General features: G+C 59.9%; 1 protein-coding gene across 9 annotated transcripts in view; it reads left to right on the plus strand.

Moving 5' to 3' along the window:
* TTC7B (tetratricopeptide repeat domain 7B) overlaps positions 1 to 15034 on the plus strand; it is a 183338-nt gene extending 168304 nt beyond the window's left edge. For all 9 annotated transcript variants that reach the window (XM_084883843.1, XM_084883845.1, XM_084883851.1 and 6 more), the window contains one exon: positions 14081 to 15034. In XM_084883843.1, coding sequence (XP_084739969.1) covers positions 14081 to 14302 — 222 coding nt within the window. In that variant the 3' untranslated portion in view covers positions 14303 to 15034. The remainder of the gene's footprint in view (positions 1 to 14080) is intronic.
* The last annotated feature ends 5442 nt before the right edge of the window (positions 15035 to 20476 follow it).

Consider the following 20476-nt stretch of genomic DNA (forward strand, 5'->3'; position numbering starts at 1 on the left):
GCTGTTTTTATCCCCCATACAAACCAAGTTCCCCAGGCAAGGGATGCTGTTTCCCTTGAGGAGATATGGAGGCAATATCCTCGGAAAGTGCAATTTCTGAGGAGTCAGGTGAAGGGTGTCTCTGTGGGTCTGTTGGCCGGGCCGTGGCACAGTGCCTTCCGGCCACGAGCACAGGAACTGGCATCGAGGTGGGAGTGGAGGCCATGGAGGCCGGTCGGAGCTTGTTCACTGAGCCTCCCAGGGCCGAGGGCTCTCAGGAGCTGGTCCCAGTGGAGAGGACGCTGGGGAGGGTGGGGAGGGGCTGGGGAAATTGTCTGGGGCGGGGGGACCAGGTAATTGAAAGGTTTTTATGATGCAAGCTATATCCTTTTGGAACTGCATATTTTTAGCCTAAAACACTCTCTGGCTGCGGGGCCTGTGAGTCCTCCTCGGAGCAAACGGAGCGTCACGGGGAGCCTGGACCTTCCACTGTACGTCCGCGGACTCCCGTGTGACCGCGGCCCACGTTCTCGCCACCCCTCCCCAGGCTCGCCCCCAAACGGTGTCGCTGGTGCAAGGATGTTCTCTGCAGACGTATTCTGCTTGATTTTTGGATTCCTCCTCCACTGCAGCATTTTCTCAGTGCTGGCCAGGGAGAGACGCCCCAGGCCTCTCTGCCTTCCCAGGCCCCAAATCGAAATCACAGGCCCAGGAGCGACACAGACCCCCGGCGGGGAGGGGGCGGCGGGGGAGTGCAGGCCGTGTCCCTGGGTGCTGCTTTGCGGCAGCTTAAGGAGAAATGAATTCTGTTTATTTCTTTTTTCTGCTTGGAGTCTTCCATGACTAATTGCCGTGCAGTGTCTCGTTAGCAATGATGATCTAAAATCATTTGAAATCGGACATACTCTATCCAAACCATTTAGTCTTAGACACTCTGCCCCCTTATTCCAGTACCATTTGACATTTATTTCGCTTCCACTGCCTTCCTGCCTGCCGCAGCTAACGCTCCAGCTCGGGTCAGGTCATCTGATCCCCGTTTTCTCTGATTCTCTGATCAGCTCCAGGCCCAGGCAGCTCCGCCCCGTGCGGGGGAAGCAGGGAGGGAAGGCAGTGGAATTTTCCACTCTCTTTGGGGATTGAAGGGATTGGAGGGCTCCCACTCCATGTCTTGAGGTCAAGCAGCATTTCCTCAGCTTGTCTCCTGGCCCTCTGCTCCCAGCTGGAGCAGCCTTGCTCTGTCCCTGCTGTGTAGCATCCCTGCTCACAGCTGCCCGAGCTCCAGACGTGCCCGGATGGCCAGCTCCCCCCCTGATCTCTGAGCCGGCTGGGTGCAGGAGTTTCCAGGTTAGCCTCTGGCACCCCTCCTTCCTGTCACCTCGGGGGTGAGGGGGTGCCCAGGAGGAAGGGGCGACACGTGTTCCAGGGACAACTGTACCGGAATCACCAAGTCTCAAACCTTGGGCTCTGGGGAGGCCATGAGGAGAGTGAGGTCTGCCCTTTTCCTGCAGATTTGAGACCCCATGAGAGTGCCTGGGAGGGGGTGACACGAGCGTGCATGCTGCTGGCTAGAGAGTGTGGTTCAGGCAACCTCCCGGGGAACGATGAGAACCACAGTCCGAGCACCAGCACCAGCTCTCTGACCTGGGCCCAGCGCCCAGAGAGTTCTAGTCCCCGAGAGCTTCGGGAAAGCCTCCGAGAGCTCCCTGGCTGCACGGCCCGGCCACTTCCCTGGCGGCAGATGCCCCCTCCCGGGGGGGGGGTGGGGGTGGGGGGACACTTCGCGTCTTTCCCACCAGGTTCACCCCTGATGCTGACCCCGCCCCCTCCTCCAGTCAGATCCCTTCCTTTCTCCTCTGCTCGGTGTTCACAGAACACCTGTCTCTGGAAACACCTGTGTCGGTGTTGCTTCTATTCAAGCCTTGCAGAGCATCAGCGGGCTCCTCGCCCAGAAGGCTTGGGGCGCAGGAAGGACTCGGGTGTGAGCACCTGCTGCCGGGGCCTGTCCCAGCGTTTTCCTGAGCATCGCACCGGGTCGCCGTTTGCTCAGCACACAGCCCCCTTAGCGATCGTGGTAAGGGTTCAGCGAGCTGTGGAATGTGGCACCTAGCTCTGTGCCAGATCCTGAGGAGACAGGTACACTGCTCCCCGCCAGCCCAGTCCTGCACGCCCAGGAGAGAGATGTGGCATGTGTGAGTGAGTGTAGAAAGGACACGGACTCTGGTGGACAGATGGGCAGGACACGGCGGCCTGTTCCCAGGTGGGGAGGCCAAAGGGGCTCCACAGAGGGTGTGGCCTGGGGGCCCAGTTCAGCAGCTGAGTAGAGATGTAGACTCTTTCACAGCGAGGAACAGGTGGAGCTTACATGTGCAACTTTACAACCAGCTGCTGGAGGTAGGCATGGGACACTTGGGAGGTCTGCATGGGGCCATTGGTAGTATATAATGAGGCACTATTGTTTTTGATAGGTGTGATATGGTTTGGTGCTTACCTAAGAAAACATCCTTATTTTTTAGGGATTCCTACTGAAGTATTAGGGGCGAAATGCCTATAATTTACTTTAAAATACTAACCCTTGCCCCGAACGTAGATAAAGCAAATAAGAAAGATGTTAACAGTTATTAAATTTAGGTGACAGGTATATAAATGTTAATTATATTAGCCTTTCTACTTTTCACTTTTGACATTTTTAAAGATAAAAACGTTTAAAGTAACGTGATCAGGTTTGCATTGGGAGAGACCATTCCAGAGGCGGCGGGAGCGAAGAGACACTGAGGTTGGACTCGGCTGATGGCACGTGGACAGGCCCGGTGGGAGGCGTGGAGAAGGCGGGTCCGTGCTCACAGCGGAGGGGGAGCGCGGGTCCAGGCTGACTCCGCACACCTGGTGCTGCGCCCGGACGGGGAGATGAGACGGAGGAGGAGCAGCTGTGGGAAGAAGGAGGCAGCACGTCTGGGGGGCCGTGTCCAGATGGGGTGACCCGGGTCCGTTCAGGAAGAGATGCCCCTTGGGTGCGGCTGGGGCTCAGCCACGGTTGGGGGCAGTGGCCTATGGGTGGCAGCAGGAGCTGTGGGAGGGCGTGGGGCTGCCTGGATGTGAATCACAGAGGAAGGCAGAGAGGGGGCCTCGGACAGCACCCAGGAGCACCAACATCCGAGGAGCAGGAGGGACCTTTACGAATGAGGAAACAGGCTTTTCCAGAGCCAGACAACTGACCCCAACTGGGGACTTGGGCCTGGGAATATATATATATATATATATATATATATATATATATATATATATATATATATATGATTCAATAAAATATATGTTCTTTATATATTTATATTTATTGATTTATATATATTTATATTTATTGATTCAATAAAAAATCAATTATATTTATATATATTTATTTATTTATTTTTATTTATTTATTTTTTTTTTACAAAGAGGAAGAGAGAGGGATAGAGAGTTAGAAACATCGATGAGAGAGAATCATCGATCAGCTGCCTCTTGCACACTCCCTACTGGGGATGTGCCCGCAACCAAGGTACATGCCCCTGACCAGAATCGAACCTGGGATCCTCATTCCGAAGGCCGACGCTCTATCCACTGAGCCAAACCGGTTTCGGCAGGGCCTGGGAATCTTGCGGGAGGAAAGAGAAAACAAACACACACACACACACACATGCACAGCTGGGATCTGGTCTTGCCTGGGGGGCCAGTCTTGATTAAATCCGTAATTGCAATGCTGGCTGATGTCCTTCCCAATGAAGCAGACACGGGGGGCCGCCCCCCACAGGGGACCTAGCGGATGTGAGGCTCCTGCCTCTTGCTTCATAAATAAAGGATGGAAGCGTGTCTTCTGCGGGAAACGGCCTCCCCCCTGCAGGCACCCCGTCCCCACAGGTCCTCTCACCCCCCGTGTCGGGGCCACAGGCGTCCAGACAGCTGCGTGGGGCTGGGACCAAAGCACACACGCGCTCCCGCGGGGACCTCCCGGAACAAACTAGAAGCGAAATCTGCTTCTTCCTAAGACGACACGCGTTTTCCGGCCTTTGAAAGGCAGGCAGGCCAGCGCAGTTATAATTGGCTCTCTAATTGGAACTCCCACAAGCTGTGAAGTTCTGTACCCCGCTGCCTGGCATCTTGCGCAAAGGTGACAAACTGCCTCTGCCTTCGGCACGGTTTTAAAAAGCCGTGGTTTTAAAAAGCCGGCTGTGGTCTTCCCTCTCCTGCTGACAGCAGCCCCCTCCAGCCACCCCCGCCACCCCAGGCTCCCACACCCACCAGTGGGTAGGACACGGGACACAGCCGGTTTGTGAGGAAATTGGCTGCAGGGAAATGAAGCTCAGAAGGATGGTCTCTCGGAGACTGGACGGGAGAAGACCAGGCCCCCAGCCTCACTGCGCCAGACGACGGAGGCGTTTCGGGGGTGCCTTAAGCTTCCCCAAGTCGAGTTGTTGGATGACAAAAGGAGTTGTGTCTCTTTTCTCCCTTTCTATATTTTCTCCCTGAAGAAAACAGTATTTTTGTGCTGATTCCCCTCGGTCATCGAGACAGCTGTGTGCTTCCGCCGACAGGACAGGTGTGCGTTAGGGTACTGCCTGCAGGGCTCTGCGGCCCCTCTGGTGTCCAGGGCCTCCTGCAGCTGAGAGAGAGGCAGGCGGCGCTGGCCTGAGCCCAGGGCCCCTCTGCTCCTCTCTCCCCACCTCCACCTGCGTGACTTCGTGGCCAGCGTGGAATCAGCTGTGGTGGGAGTGTTTATACCACGGAGATTGGCAAACACTGCCATCAGAGCTGTTGTTTTTCTCTCAGACAGCCAGTTTGCTAGCACACTGGACTCGGATCCAGATGGTTTAACGGGGCGGGGGGGGGGGGGTGTCAGTGGACACAGAAGAACAGGGTCCCTGACTCGGCACTTTTGGGGGGAGGGTGCTGGTGGCACAGGCACTCCGGAGGGCACCTTGCTTCTCCAGGCAGAGACAGACGGCTGAGTGGAGGCCCGGGGGGGGGGGGGGGGGGGGGGGAGAACAAGACTCGGAATTGTCGCGGCAGGTGGACTAGAGGGGCATACAGTTGGGACACATTGTGGAGCATAAAGACGCCTGTTTAAATTCTGTCCCTCCCATCGTGCCCTTGGCCATGGCAGCAGGCAGGAAGGAGCTCCCAGCCTCAGGGCTGTGTGGGTGGAATGACAGTCTCTGAGCCTCTCACCCAGCTGCTGGGAGAGCCGAGTGTGCAGTGGGGGGGTCCCCTGGTCCAGCCCTTCCCCGATCTGCAGGGGAGGAGGAAGGGGTCACTTCTCAGCAAAGCATCCCAGGCAGAGAGCAGGGGTGCCCAGGCGGGTGGCAGGGCGGCCGGGGCGCCCCTCTGTGGACCCCGGCAAGCGGTGCAGGTTATCTTCCCGGAGCCCAGCGGTGTGCGCGTCACGTGGCCTGACCACCAGGAGCAATATCCGCGGCGGCTTTAATTTCCTCTCCAATTTCCTCTTCCCCCTCCAAGCGGTGCTCAGCCCCTCGGGGTCCATTGTGGATTCTGCACCGGCGCTTGGCTGTGCTCACGTGAGCCGCGGCAGGCGGCCGGCACACATCCGCCCGGCCCCGCGCCGCTGGCCGGGATGTGGGAGGAAATGGCTCCAGTCCTGACGCTGATTTGTTCCGTGCTGAGGTGGCCAGCACAGGAGCTCACCGGAGCAGGAAAGGAAAGAGCCGGGCTCAGCGTCTGTTCCATTTCCGCAGCGCCACGCGGTTCCCCACGGCGGCCCCGCCGGCACTGGTGTGGCCAAAGCCCCCCTCTCTGAGCACATGGCCTTTGTGCCTTTCCTGTCTGCATCACAGCTTTCCCTGCTGTCACACAGGGGTGCCGGGCAGAGCCAGCAGGGTCCAGCGAGCCCCACCCCACCCCCTTCCTGCCTGATTCCACGTGTGAGTCCTCTTGTTATCACTGGGAAACATTTTCCAAGTCTTAGCAATTCCAGCCCTCCTCCCATCACAAAGCATCTTATCATTCCCGTCTGTTCCTGTTTAAAATGGAAAAATAGTTGGTGCCAGATCCCCGCCGAGAGGGGGAAGGTACTCGCCAAAATGGCCACGTTCCCCTTGGCAGGTGGTGAATCGCCGGCCTCTGTGCGGAGAGAACTGTCCCTCCCCAGCGGTGGGGGGCACAGGGCGGGCCTCCAGGGGTCAGCCCGCAGCAGGGACTGGGGGAGCACTCTGGCTTGCTGGTGTAGCCCCATTCCCTGCACCCCCAGGCGGGTTCAGGGGTGAGACCTGGGAGCCTTGCTAGCTGTCCTGGCTGCGGGGCACTCATCATCGAGGCCCCCCCCCCCCCCACAACACCCTCTCTACTCCCGCTGGGGGCACAGGTCCACTGCACCCAGAGGTGCAAGTTGGCGCAAAACCATGGGTTTCCATGCCCTCCTCATGGGGCACCCTAGGCTGGACCAGACTGGGCAGCTGCGTGGAGCTGGGCCATGGCACCCAGGCCACAGTGAGTGCCCACAGCACAGGGGCACTGCCAGGGACTGGGACTGCCTTTCCGTCAGCAGGCACTCCCTCGTGCCCACTGGGTCCCGAGGCTCTGAGGCGGGCAGTTGGCGGTGGGCCACGGAGCAGGTCTGGGAGGGCATCCCCCTCCCCCAAGACCCCCTCCCCCATGTGACCTCTCTGGCCCTGGGGGCAGGACAGGACTTCTCACGGTATCGGAACAGCTGGGACGGGCCTTGGCTTCAGTTGGTGATAAACGGTCGGACCCAGGACTGTGAGCGCCCACCCCACGCCCCGTCCGAGGACAGGCGGACACGGAGGCCTGGCAAGCGCCTACCAGGGTCACGGGCGTGAGGCTGGGTCCCAGGGCCCTCACACTCTTGGCTTCTCCCGGGAAGCCCCCGCTCAGCTCTGCAGCGGTCACGAGGGGCCTGAGTCTGTGAGGAGGCCTCGAGGCCAGACCGCCCCCCCTCCCTGCTGGTGGTCACCCCGGAGCCCGCCGCTCTGCGGATTGCTGCACCAGGCCCTCCAGAGCATCCCAGCCCATCCCCGGGGGAGAGAAAGCAGCTGCAGCAGGTTCTGGGAGCCGGGTGCTTTAAAAAGGGGGGGGGAGGGGCGGGCGGCAGGCTCTCCTGGGCCACTGGCTCCTTCATCGGAACCACGGCCGGGCCTCCTGCGGTGCCAGGCTAAACAGCGGAGCTCCGTGAGGCAGGGGAGCCGGGCAGGCCTGGATCTGCCACGTCTCTGCAGCCCTGGCATGAGGGGACGGGTTGTGTGGGGCTGTTCTGGAAGCTTCTTCAGACCCTGAAGGGCTGTCAGACAAGAGGGGGAGGGGACGCTGCTGGACTCCGGAAGCCTCGGCAAGCATCAGAGTGGGGATTGGGTAAAAGGGCTCCTTGGGGCTCCACGTTTTTACCCAGCAGTTCAGAGCGCCCCCTGAAGGTGCGGGCACCGGGGAAGGGGTGAGCTCCCCGTCGCTGGAGGGTGCAAGCGAGAGTAGGGGGCTGCCCGTCGGGGTCTGAGAGGGGCTTGTACGTCCCGGAGCGGAGACCCGGACCCCCTCCTAACCCCGAGTGTTTCTGCTTGCAGAGCCGGCTGGCCGCCAGCTTAGAAAACCAAGAAGGTTTTGAAAAATGGAGTTTTGTTTCCTTCTGAGTTGATTTTAATGCTGGAAAGGTCTGGTCCCCAAAAGACACATTTCTTCAAATAAAACGTTTGACCTGAAAAAGGGGCCCCATGAGGCACAGCTTCCTGCAGCGTCAGATCCCTGAGTGAGCAGAGGTGTGGGCAGCCCTCGGCTGCCTGTGGTCACCCCGAGCCGGGGTGGGGGGGCTGAGGTCTTCCCTCCTCCCTCTGGAATACTCAGCGCCCGTTCCCAGCGCACACTGAGAGGGGGCGCCTCCAGGGGTGTCTGCTTAGTGCCAGACCGCTGCCTCCTGCCAGGCCTGCTCCCGCCCAGCCCTCTGCCCAGACCCTCTCTCCTTATTGGTTGCTGGGGCCACAGGCTTCTCCCTGGGCACCCGGTTTCATTAACTTGCAGAGGAGTGAGGGGAGGGGCCACCCCGGTTTTCGTTCTGACATGTGAGCGGGGAGAGTGGAGTCGTGGGGGACAGAGGCGACGGGTGCCAGGAGCGGTCCCTGTCCTGTCTCCAGCCCCGTCACAGAGAACGGCCGGCCCCCGTGGGGCTGGCTCCCGCTCGCCTCCTGGGGTCTTCCTCCTGCACGCCTCGGTCAGGAGCTGCCCCCCAGTGTGGCCGGCCCTCCGCCAGGAGCCGCTCGGCGCCCCTTCCCCCCTCCTGTGCCCCTCGTGCTCTCCGTCCGGTCCCCAGCACAGGATGCCCGTGGCCCTTCGCTGCTCTGAAGGCCAAATCCTCAGCCCCAGGGCCAAGGGCAGGCTGGGCGGGGCTGGGAGACCAGCAGTGCCGGCTGCGGTGGGTGCCAGGCTGTCAGGACTGGCTGGCTTGGCCCATGGGGAAACCGTGTCAAATTAAATAAAATGCCAAAACAGAAAGAGCCCACTCCGGGCCCTACCCACACTTGAGAGATGCCGAGAGGTCAATGGACTTGTGCCGACTCCTGGCAGGGGAGGGTAGGGGGTCTTCTCCAGGACGCCCTTGACTCGCCCTTGACTGGCCTAGGGAAGGGCTGAGTCGCAGTGTGAACCCGCACATCGGGCACGGGGCAGGCTCAGCGATCTGGACCTAGGTAGGGTACCAGGACTGGCCTCCTGTGGGCCTCCGGGCCTGGGGAGGCAGGCCCTCCTCAGTGGGCAGAGCTGGCAGGGACTCGCACCAGCGCCTGGCAAGCTCTGCGAGTTCTAAGCCCTGAGCACCAACAGAGGGAGACACAAAGCAGAGCCCAGCGCAGGCCAGGCCCCACGGAGCGCTGGCATCCAGGTGGGGGCCTGGGCACTGCCCCTCGCTGTGTGTGTCCCGTTCCTTTTCCAGGCACGGTTGGAAAGCGGGGCATAGCTCAGGGCCCCCTCAGCTGCGCCCACAAAACACTCCTGCTCAGCCTGACGGTGCCTGTGGTGCTCACCAGGGGACTGGCACGCAGGCTGCTCCAGGGAGAGTCTTTCAAAGCCTGTGGTCTCCTCGGACAGCGCCGGCTGCAGTCTGTGCCCCTTCCGAGACCACCCCTCCCCCTGCTTCCCCCTGGCCCGCTGCTTCCTCAGGAAGAAAAACGCAGACGCCTGGGCAGCCACGGGGCGGGAGCGTGCTGGTTCTCCCACGTGAGGCTTACAGCTCCCCTAACGCAGACTCCAGGCCAGCCAGCCAGTCCACAGCCCCCGGGCGGGCAGGCGCTCTGTGGGGTCCCCGTTCCCTCCTGGCTTCTGGAAGCCACTCTTGGGGGCCTGGTCGTCTTCCAGAAAGCTCTCCCCGTGCCATTCTCGTCACCCTGGCAGGACAAGCAGAGAGCAGCTGGGGGTGAGCACTGTGCTCAGAGTCTGGACCTTGGGGACTTGCCACAGGCCGGCCTCTCCTGACACTGTCAGGGTGCAGCCTCTTCGGTGGTCAGCAGGTCAGGGCCTGGGTCGAGGCTCTTTTCCACTCAGGCCCGTTTCCTCATCGGTAAAACAGTGTAGGACCAGCCCTGGCTGGTGTTCTCCGTGGTTAGGGCATCATCCTGAGCACTCAAAGGTCGCAGGTTTGATTCCTGGTCAAGGGCACGTACCTGGCTTGTGGGTTCGATCCCTGGCTCTGGCCAGGGTGCGTGCAGGAGGCAACCAATTGATGTGTTCTCCAACATAGATATTTGTCCGTCTGTCTCTCTCTCTCTCTCTCTCTTCCTGCCTCCCCTCACCCCCTCCCCTCTCTCTAAAAAGCAATGGGAAAAATATCCTCAGGTGAGGCTTAACAACAACAAAGCGTGTGGGACCAGTGGGCAGGTGTTCTGGGTTTCACAGCCGTGTCAGGTCTGTGGCGCAGGAGCGAACAGCCTGAGCGGCGGCCATGGCAACCCTCCGGGCTCCTGGGGAGCAGAGCAGCTCCCGCGTGCGGCTGCTCCCCGGGGACCGCCTCCCTGCTGGGCGGCATCAGGCTTGGGGTGCAGAGTCGGCCACCGCTCACCCAGGCCCCCGCCCCCGAGGCAGGCACAGCAAAGCCTCAAGGGAGCAGAGGTGGGGGTGAGCCACCTGGGTGACTCAGTCCCTACCGCACAGCACGGCTGTGAACGCCCTTTTTAAGGGAAGACACAGGACACGTCGGTTACGGTCCCTTACGCGGTGCGTTAATGGAGCCTGCGGCCGTGCCTTTGTCCTCCAGGTGGACTTGTATGTGTGAAGGGCCTCCTGACAGCCCCGCCCTAGTTCCCACTCCCCTCCCTGCAGGGGTGTGATGGCGTCGTTTGCCACCCAGGATGGGACAGAAGGGTCTTTAAGGGCTCCTGTCCCAGCCCTGACTCCGGACTTTCTCCCTGCCCCGGCCTTGGCGGGCCCGCAGCCTCCGCAGAACGCAGCGGCTGTGCCGCAGCCAGGGCAGCCTGCCCAAACGGGGCCGCGAGGAGTCTGCAGTGCAGCACAGGGGGGTGTCTAAAACCTCCCAAAGGGGCTTTTGTCCTGCAGCCCCCATGACATTGCCTGAGCAGGGGCTGCCGCAGGAAGCCTGGGGCCCCACAGCCCGCAGGCACGGCTGGGCTCCCTGGGCATGTGGCAGCAATTATCTCTCTCTCACACACACACACACACAAAGACGTGAGTGGGGAAGGTGCTAATTGTCCTCCAACTAGCCAAGTCCGTTTTGTCTCATTTGAAATAACAGGTTTAATTTAATCCCTTATTTCCAATTTGGTGCAGCACCGAGAGCTTAACGTACAAAAGACCTGATTATAATAATTACAGGCTAAGCTGGGGAGGCCGTCCTCGTTTGTGTCTGAAGAAAGGGACTCACAGCCACCTCCTCCGTGGCTCCCCTGCTCGGAGGCGGCAGCCCCGGCTGCCTCCTCACCCCCGGGGCTCCACGAGGCAGGGCTGCGGCAGGTGGGAGCTTTCCACAGAGGAGAAAGGGAGGGTCACACCTCAGCCTCAGGCGGGTCTCAGAGGTGAGGAGGGAGACTGGCTGCCTCGGAGGGGCCCAGCGCCTGGCACAGAGCAGTCGCGTGGCTGCATTGGGATTCTCCCTGGGCCCCGGGCTTTGGAGAGCAGGCTGCGTGGTGCCCTCCTGTGTCCTCAGCACATGGCGGGATCCGGGCAGTCATCCCGTTGGTTTGGGGGTTTTTATCTGGGGAGGGCAGGTGACTGTGGTAATGACGTGTCGGTCATCGAATTCTGCCTCCTACCAGCTGGAGGGCTGGGAGTGGAGTCGCTGCCTCAGAGCCAGAGGGACCTGGCTCTGGATCGGTCGATGGTCAGGGCTCTGGGCAGATGGACTGGAATCGATGGCTCCCCAGTTGGGGGGCCCAGGCTGGGACTGGCTAAGGTTGGGGAGTGGAGGGGGGCTGGGGGCTGCATTCCCCCGATATTCCTGGGCTATCTGAACCGAGTTCATTCTGGGACAACGTTGGGTGTAGCCGGTGGTGAGAATAGTTAAATGCCAGCCCCAGGAACTGGGCCTTTGATCTTTGGAGACGAGGGGAGACAGGGCCTGTAGAATTGGAAACAAATGTCTGGGTTCTCGTACCTCAGAGCACTTCACAGCCGGGAAGGCCTCGCACAGCAGAGGGGCCTGGGTGGGGAGCCAGTCCTGACGTCCAGTGCCCAGGTCCCAGCCCGCTCTGCCCCCCACCCCCCGCCCCCGCCAGCACCGCTGCCCCCAGCCGTGGCCAGACCCCAGCCGGAGCTAGTTCTGGTTGACTCATCCTGTGCTGGTTTCTGAGCTGTGCTTGGCTGGCCGGGCTCTGGGGAGGGGCCGAGTGTCATTCCCTCACCCAGCCCCCGCGCCGGGAGCCCCCCGCAAGTCTGCGATGTGTCCCCGGGCAGCTCCGGCTTCCGGCGTTAACCCCGTTGACCAACCAGGCTGCTGGGGAAGCTTCAGGGTCACCTGTTCCTAGCTCAGCGTGCGGGTCCCGGCCTGGGCGGGGCGTCGAGGCCCACAGGCTCCCGGCTGCCCAGCGCTGAGGGTGATGGGCAGACTGGCCTTCGCCTGGTTCTCCGCCAGCTTATGGGGGCAGGTAGACTTAGGTAGACTTACCCCTGCCATATACCCTCTGGTACCCCGTGGTACCAGATCCAGCAGCCAGCCCCATTGTAAGTAAAATGCCCAGCACAAGGACTGGTGGCCTTGTCGCCGCTCCAGCGCTGGGATGGGGGTGGGGGGAGTGAGGGGGGCAGGTCGTTGCTGCTGAGAGTGGTAGCCTCTGTCTCACTCTCGCTGGGCCGAGGCCCTGCTCATCCTGGGACCACGTCTTCTTGGTCCACTCGGTGGCTAACAGGATTCTCCCCGCCCCCCTCCCCCCGCCAGTCCTTTGGCACCTGTAGCCATCCAGGCCTCAGAATCACAGCCAGTCTGAGGGTACGAAAGGGGCCAGGAGCCTTCCCCGTCCTTGAGTGAGTCTCCGGGATGCTCCCAACAAGCATCCTGAGCGGAGCAAACCTGTGCCCCGGAGCGGAGCGACTTCTCAGCCAGAGCGGCCGAGGAGCCCCAGCCAGCGGCTGCAGGAATGAAAGGGAAGACGCAGCAGGGCAGCGGCCCATCTGCTGCTGCTCAGATGTAACTGGGTTAGCGCCTCCGGGGCTCAGGCTTGTCTCTTAAAGCGGCAGAGGCGGCAGAGGCGGCGGTGGCGGTGGCATGCAGGGGAGAGTGGGGCCTCGGGCCTCAGGCAGCCCGGGCTGGCTGGCAGCTCGGCACTCACTGGCTCTGTGGCCCTGGGCAAGGCACTTGGCCTTTCTGAACCCGTCTCCTCGAATGTATAAAGAGGTGGCCGTGTGAGCAAGTGCCCAGCGTAGTGTGACCTACATTACAGTCTCTTCCTGCAGCCCAGTAACCCCAGGGGCCTCTTTCTGTCTTGCCGAGTGGTGTGTCCCCCATGGCCCCCTTGCCGAGCACACGCCTCGTAGAGCGAGCCCCTCAAAACAGGGGGTGTGCGTTCAGCATCGTGGATGCCCTGCGAAAGCCACGCCTCGGGGGATGGGGTGGGCTCCTTCTGTCATCCTCTGGGCTGCCGCTGGCTGCCAGCACCCGAGCCCCTCCCGCCCCGCCCTCACTTCTCTGCTGGGTAAGCGGGAATGTTCTCTAGAGGGAGCTCCAGCTGATAACCTCCCCGGGGAGAAAGAGGCAGAGCTCATTAACCCTCACATCCTGTGGACTGCAGCCTGGGCAGGTGGCCTCCAACTCTCCCGCCTGCCCTGGGGGGTTGGGAGGTGAGGGTGTTGGCTCTCGGCTTTTCTCTAAAGGACCAGAGTGGGGAGAGCGCCACCGAGGAGCTGGATGTGCTTGCTCACCAGCTCCCCGCTCCATCGCACCACCTCCCCTGGGCTCCCCCCAGATGGATTTCAGGCAGCGAGGAGGTGGGAGGAGGTGGGAAGGGGGGGAGGGCCGCCCTGGCCGCCCTGGCTGCTGGCTGTGTGACTCTCACCTGCAGACGAGGGGCTGGGGGAGGAGCCCGGTGCCTGCGGGTAGCTCTCCACTGCGTCAGGGGCTCCCCTGCTGCAGGCTCTTTCCCCGCAGCAGTGAGAGCAGGCCTTCCACCAGGTGCCCGGCCTGCTTGGAACGGCCCTGGGGGCCCCAGATGAGCCCAACGAACTGACGTCAGCACTTAGAACCGTGCCAGGTGTCATCAGCCCTGCGAAAGCATCTGCTGTGTCACTGCTAATGGTCTCCCTGCCGGAAGGCCCCAGCCGTGCTGGCCGTTGGTCATCTCGCCCCCCACTTTGAGGGCAGGTGTCAGTGGGTACTTAACGTACAGGACAGCCCATGGGGTCAGAACAGACGGAGCCGCTCCCGCTGGCTCACTCCTGGTGTTAAGTGTTCAGGTGAACAGTGTGAAATGACTGTATTTCTCATTCAAAATCGGCTGAATGTCGGCAGCTTCATCCGGTTCAGGTGGCTGCTCTGGCCACGGTCCCCGAGCGCAGGAGGCCTTGAGCTTAGTGCGTGCCCAGCCGCGCAGACACACGTCTGCCTCCAAGGAATTTGCTGAGACCCAAGGATGGATGGGAGCCCCGAGCTGACTGTCTGTCTCTCTGACGCCTACAGGCCCTGATCCTTCACCAGCTGCGCCGCTACAGCCTGGCAGAGAAGATTCTCCGGGACGCGGTACAGGTGAACTCCACAGCCCACGAGGTCTGGAACGGGCTGGGCGAGGTCCTCCAGGCTCAGGGCAACGACACAGCCGCCACCGAGTGCTTCCTGATGGCCCTGGAGCTGGAGGCCAGCAGCCCCGCCGTGCCCTTCACCATCATCCCCCGGGTGCTCTGACCGGCGCCCGGCAGCCGCACCGCCGCTCGGGCACGGAGGCCCCGCCTGGGGTGGCCCGAGGGGACACGTCTGCCACCCGAGGCCCCGGGCGGACGTGCGACTGGCCACGGCAATCCGACCAGACCACCCCGCATCATCACTCTCCCCGCGTGCACGCCTGCGGCCTCGGCAGCCCGGCGACATCGCTCAACACGGATTATGTGCCATATCTTGTTAGTTGACATCTGAGTTTTAAGTAACATGGTTATGGAAATAATCCACAAACGTGGAAGAACACGCTCAACGTTAACATTCAGTGGCAGAACAGAGTATTTTTGTCAGAGCTGTAAAGAAAGCTGTTCTCTCCTCCTCGCCACCCTGCCCCACCCCCGGCCCAGAAACCAAATGTGAATCTTCTTTTCCCACCTCAGTGCTAGGCCGCGCCAGGACTCCGGCCAACCATTTCTTGGTTTTGTTGTCGATAATTGTACCATGTGATGAATTACTGTCCTCACTTAGAACAAAGCCCGAGTCCAAGAATATTTATATTTTGCCAATATATGCCTGTTACCAGAGAAGGAAATATGAGTTATTTAAGTTTAACTTTTTTATGTGAATTCAGAGTTTATTTATCAACGGAAAGATGTACAAAGAAGCTTCGAACGGAAAATATTTACCGACATTCCTTATACACGACAGACACTTGGCTAAACGGGAAGATGATGTTAATAAAAAAATGATTTTAAAAATGGACCCATTGCCTGTGTGGTTAGCGAAAGCACACAGAAGCTTCAGGCTCAGTTCCCGGGGTGCGTGGGGACCAGTCTGCCCCTGGGGGCCACCCTGATTTTAGTGTGGGAATTCACCTTTCCCACCTCTGCCCTCTTAGCTGGGATTGGAACATGTGACTCAGGCCTGGCCAATCAACCTCCGGCACTCACAGGAATGAGCATGTGACCTGGAGTGGCCCAATCACAGTGGGAGCTGCAAGGAAAGGCCCTCACTGCCTGCTGGACTTAAACCTGAGTGCAGAAGCTAGAATTACAGTCACCATGGGGGGAGGGGAGTGGAAGTGGGAGGAGGGGAGGGGGTAGAAGTGTCAGGGCCAAATGTGAAGCCAGGGACTGAAACCAACAAAATGGATAGCAAGGACCAAGAACCAGAAACAACATGAGCAGGCAGACCTCCCCACTGCCCGGGGTTTCTCAGCTGAGCATCTATGGGTGGCCCTACCTTGCCAGGACCCGGGAAAATGTGGAGGGCACCCAAGCTCTGACCTTATTCACCCTAAAGTCTTAAGGACACCCCCTCCCCCCAAGCTAGGCACAACCTCCCTGACTCATTGGGCCGGCAGGTAAGGGGCATCTGAGGTGGGGAGAGACCGCAGGCAGGAGCCTGCTATGGGCAGAGCAGGTAGGCACCCCAGTCTCAGCACTGACCTGCCAGGTGGCATCTGGGACCCCATACATCATGGAATTTGCACCAGGAGACAAGAAAGCAGGCGCTCAGTGGGGCAGCAGCTTGCCTACTGGAGGGTCGAGGCCGGCCCTGCCATCCTATGCGGAGATTTAGGGCAGGCAAGGCCAGCCCGGATGAGGGCCTGGAAAGCAGGATCCAGGGGTCCTTGCAGGGAGAGCCAGTGAACCTTGGGGGTCCTCCTTCCGAGGCTCCCACCTCTCAGGCAGCTAGAGAACAAGCTGAGGGTGAGGGTGGGGAGTTAGAGAAGACCAGGGAGGGACGGAGGGAGGGAGAAGAGGAGGGCAGAGAGGAGGCCCTTCTTTAAAGGGTGCCAGCCCTGCCAAAACCGGTTTGGCTCAGTGGATAGAGCATCAGCCTGCGGACTGAAAGGTTCCAGGTTCGATTCCGGTCAAGGGCCTGTACCTTGGTTGCGGGCACATCCCCGGTAGGAGGTGTGCAGAAGGCAGCTGGTCGATGTTTCTCTCTCATCGATGTTTTTAGCTCTCTATCCCTCTCCATTCCTCTCTGTAAAGAAATCAATAAAATATATTTTAAAAATTAAAAATAAAGGGTGCCAGCCCCTCCCAGCAGAGAAGGACCTTGGGCACAGGACATGTTGGGCCTGGATGGGGAAGGGCATGGGTCCCAGGCTCACTCTCCGGGCTGGGGAAGGATGTGAGCTCAGGACCCCCAACCCCACCCCCAGGTGGGACCAAGGTCTCCGCCCCCTGTGCTCTTTACCTGTCTTCATGGCCTAGAGGGCATGCATGTGCCCATGTCTGACCACACCGAGCAGCCCGACTCCTCCAGATGGTCACTCAGATCTCCTTTGTGGTCACACAGTCAGCCTCAGATGCCCCCTCCCATCTGCCCACAGGAAGTCCAGGTACCCTCTCCAGCTTCTCTCTATGTCCAACCTCCACCCTGTCCATGTGGGGCACCAGCCAGGGCCCCAGCCCCGTGGCCCTTCCCCAGCTCACCCCAGCATGGCGAGTACTGGTTAGGGTGGGCAGTGCGCCTCGGCTGAAGGCCAGTCCATGCCCCGCTGGCTCCCTCTTCCATACCTCCCTGCCCACCCCATCTCCCAGTCCCCCAGGGAGTCTTCTCACTGCTCAGCTCCCTCTTTTCTTCTCTCCCCTTGCTCCCCCTCCCGCCTCCTCTCCCCACACCTCTCATGGCCCGCAGGGTAGGCTTGTCCAATTCAGGGACCAATCGTGTGGGAGAATTGTGACTGGCACTCTCAGGCCTTGTGCAAGGTGGTCTCCAGGTGGCCCAGCAGCTCTTAGCATCCCTTGCACCTCTTCCTTCTTCCCTGGCCCCTCTGTTTCCTCTCCCTGCACTTGACCGAAAGCTCCTGAGAACCTGTGGGTCCTATCTTGGGGAGTCAGGCGGTGGGCAGGCCATGCTGAGCCGGAGGACTTCATGCACCACACACACACACACACACGTGACAGGCCAGTCCTCGGGGGCTGACTCTCAGAGCTCCCGTTCCTGCCACCAGCCTTCCTCTCCTCCCACTCTCTGTCACTCATTTCCTACTGCCCCGCCCACACTGCAGCCAGGTGGGACCAGGAAAAGGACATCCTGTGACTGTCTCAGACAGGCGAAGACCTCCTCTGGAAGGTCCTTGGGGGCCAGGCTGAGGCCCCCTCCTCGAGGCCATACCCTGGGATACCCGTTCCAGCTCTGCACCTGCCCCGGTGCGGCCCTGATTGAGTCACCATCCCTCTCTGCCTCTCAGGGTCCTACAAGGACAGGCAACCCTGCCCAGCCTGCCTTCCGGACTGAGCCTGAGTCAGCAGGCAGCTGGAGGGATCCTGGGGTGCAGCAAGCGGCCACCACCCCCTGGGGCCACGGTGGGTGGCTCAGAGCCAGGTGGCCGCAGGGCCCCCTTGGAGGCTCAGGCCGAGCGGGGCTCACTGCAGAGGTGGTGGGCAGGTTGCAGGGCGCCTTCTGCAGGTCTGCCTGGAGCCGGGAGCTCCGCAGAGGGAGATCTGGGCTGCCCACAGCCTCCCCGGCCCTGCCTGCCTCCCCCGTCTTCTGCTGGGGGACCCCTGACCCCTGAGGACAATAGGGCTTCCTGGTGACCGCTGCGCTGTGGGTCACACCGATCTGGCCGGAATCCAGCTCTGCCTGGTCACGTCGCCTCCAGTGAGAAAGGGCCTCCCGCTCTGGCTCTCAGTGGGGGTGACACTTCCAGGGCTGTGCGGCATGCTGATATCATGAAGCATGGTGCCTGGGGGACCCTGCAAGGTCATGCTTCTTCCTTCCCTGCTCAGCCCAGGGCGAGGGGGGAGCGGCCAGGGGCGCCCCCGGAGCTCTGGTGCAGGGCAGGAGGGGACGTGCTGGCTCTCTTCTCCCTCTGCCCACGCAGAGCTATTTGCAGCCGAGCTGGAGGCCACGCGGGACTCCCACTGCACTTCCCTCTGCCTCCTGCGGGGCCCCTCCCGTGGAGGAGGAGGGGAGGGCCCGCAGTAGGGCCTGCCCCGTCCACAGTGCCAGCTGGCCGCCTCTCCTCTCCTTTGCCTTCTGGGCCTCCGAGGGCTGTCCGCTGGCCCTGGGTCCAGCGTGAGGAGGGAGGGGGGCTGCAGCCAACAGCAGCCTTCAAAACAATGAAATTAAATCTGAAAAATGGAATAGCCCCTGTGTGGAAATAAAGCTCGTTTACCCACAACTCTGCCTTTTTTTTAAATGTGTTTTTATTTCAGAGAGAGGAAGGGAGAGGAAGAGAGTGATAGAAACATCAATGATGAGAGAGACTCGCTGATCAGCTGCCTCCTGCACACCCCACACTGGGCATCAAGCCCACAACCCAGGCATGTGCCCTGACTGGGAATCGAACTGTGACCTCCTGGTTCATAGGTCGACGCTCAACCACTGAGCACACCAGCCGGGCCACAACGCTGCGTTTTCAAACAAAAAATCAGCAGCGCTTTCTCCTCTTTTGTGACCACAGCATCCACACCCGCTGTGTTGGTTTCCTGGGGCTGCTGTAACAAATTGCCACAATCTTCGTGGCTTAAAACAACACACCTCTGTCAGCCTGGGGTCCGGGGCCAGGATTCTGACAGGTCTCAGAAGGTGTCAGAGGCCTGTGTTCCTTGGAGGGGGAATGAGGGGTGCGGGGAGAACCTGTTTCTGGCCTTCTCTGGCTTTGAGGAGTTGCCCACATTCCTCAGCTCTCGGACCCTCCCTCCACCCTCAAAGCCAGCAATGAGTCATCCGACCTTGACCCTCCTTGTCGCCTCTCCTTCTCCAGCGCTGACCCTTGCCTCCCTCCTTCACATGTGAGGACCCCGTGGCCGGAGCACAGCCGGTCGGTGTGAATTGCTAGGTTCGTGTGGTCGCTCCGTTAGCAGAGGGCACTCATTAGCAGCAGTGAGGGCTGTGGGCTGCCCTCCCACAAGCTCCCCTCGCCAGCTGGTGCCCTGGTGTGTGCATGGCGCAGACAGATGGTACCATCAGCAGGGACGCCGTCTGGGCTGGGCGGGGTCCTAGCTCTCTGGCATCTCGGGCATGAGAAGAACCCTCTCCCCCCACAAGGCCCTCTGGAGCTGATGCAACCGCATTCTGAGGGCAGGATTCTGGATTCAGCCTCCCTCCTGGTCAGCTCAGGCGACACAGAAAGAGGTCGAGTCTTGGGAACGGGAAGGATAGAGGCTACTGGGTTCATGAGAAGTGCCTGTACAATATTGCTAGCCAGCCCACACCATGAACCTAACACCCTAATTTCACACACACCCCAAAAAGGGCCCTTCTCATGTCCTCCCTTATTGTATAGATGGGAACGCTGAGACTCGGAGTGATAAGGCATTTCCAGTATTCATTCCATCCAGGATCCAATTGACCATCTGATTCCATGGCTACCCCTCGGGAACCAGGGCAAAAACCAGTAACATTTTTGTTTGTTTGTTTGTTTGTTTGTTTTAATAAATCTTTATTGTTCATATTATTACAAAAGTTCCTAATTTTTTTCCCCTCCACCAGGTTCCCACCCCACCCTCTGCCCTTTCCCCACCCCCCATTGTCCTCATCCATATGTTCAGTCTCTTCCCGCACCCTCACTCCTCTTTTCCCCAAGAATCATCAGTCCACTCCCCTTCCGTACCTCTGATTCTATTATATTCAACAGTTAATATTGTTCATCAGGTTTTTTAATTCCCTTAGTTTTTAGATTCACTTGTTGACAGTTACATATTTGTTGTTCATAATTTTTATCTTTATTTTCTTCCACTTCCTAAAGAACCCCCTTCAGCATTCATATAATTCTGGTTTGGCAGTGATGAACTCCTTTAGCTTTTTTTTTTATTTGTGAAGCTCTTTATCTGGCCTTCGATTCTGAGTGATAGCTTTGCTGGGTAGAGTATTTTTGGCTGTAGGTTCTTGTTATTCATGATATGGATTAGTAAATTGCCCTTCCACGTTATGCTCACACCTGTGTCTGCTCACTGTGGGGTCCTAGCTCCAAACTGACCACCTCAGGGTTATCGGTAGCCAGCTGGAACCCCAACCCAGCTTCCCCCAGCCTCTCTGTCGTATGGCCAGCCTGGGGGCATTCGGTGCTTACAGCAGAGGGTGGGTTGTCTGCCCTTTGGCATCACGCATCCTTGCTTCTCTGGTTTGTGCAGGTAAATTATTCCAAAACTAAACGTTTGTGTACTTTGTTTTTGTTTTTTAATGAGATCTCAGAGGTGGGAGCAGCAGGTGGGCCTGGCCTGAGCCAGGCTGTCTTTGTTT

This window comes from Pipistrellus hanaki (assembly GCF_964339955.1).
Source record: "Pipistrellus hanaki genome assembly, chromosome: 1".
NCBI lineage: Eukaryota > Metazoa > Chordata > Mammalia > Chiroptera > Vespertilionidae > Pipistrellus > Pipistrellus hanaki.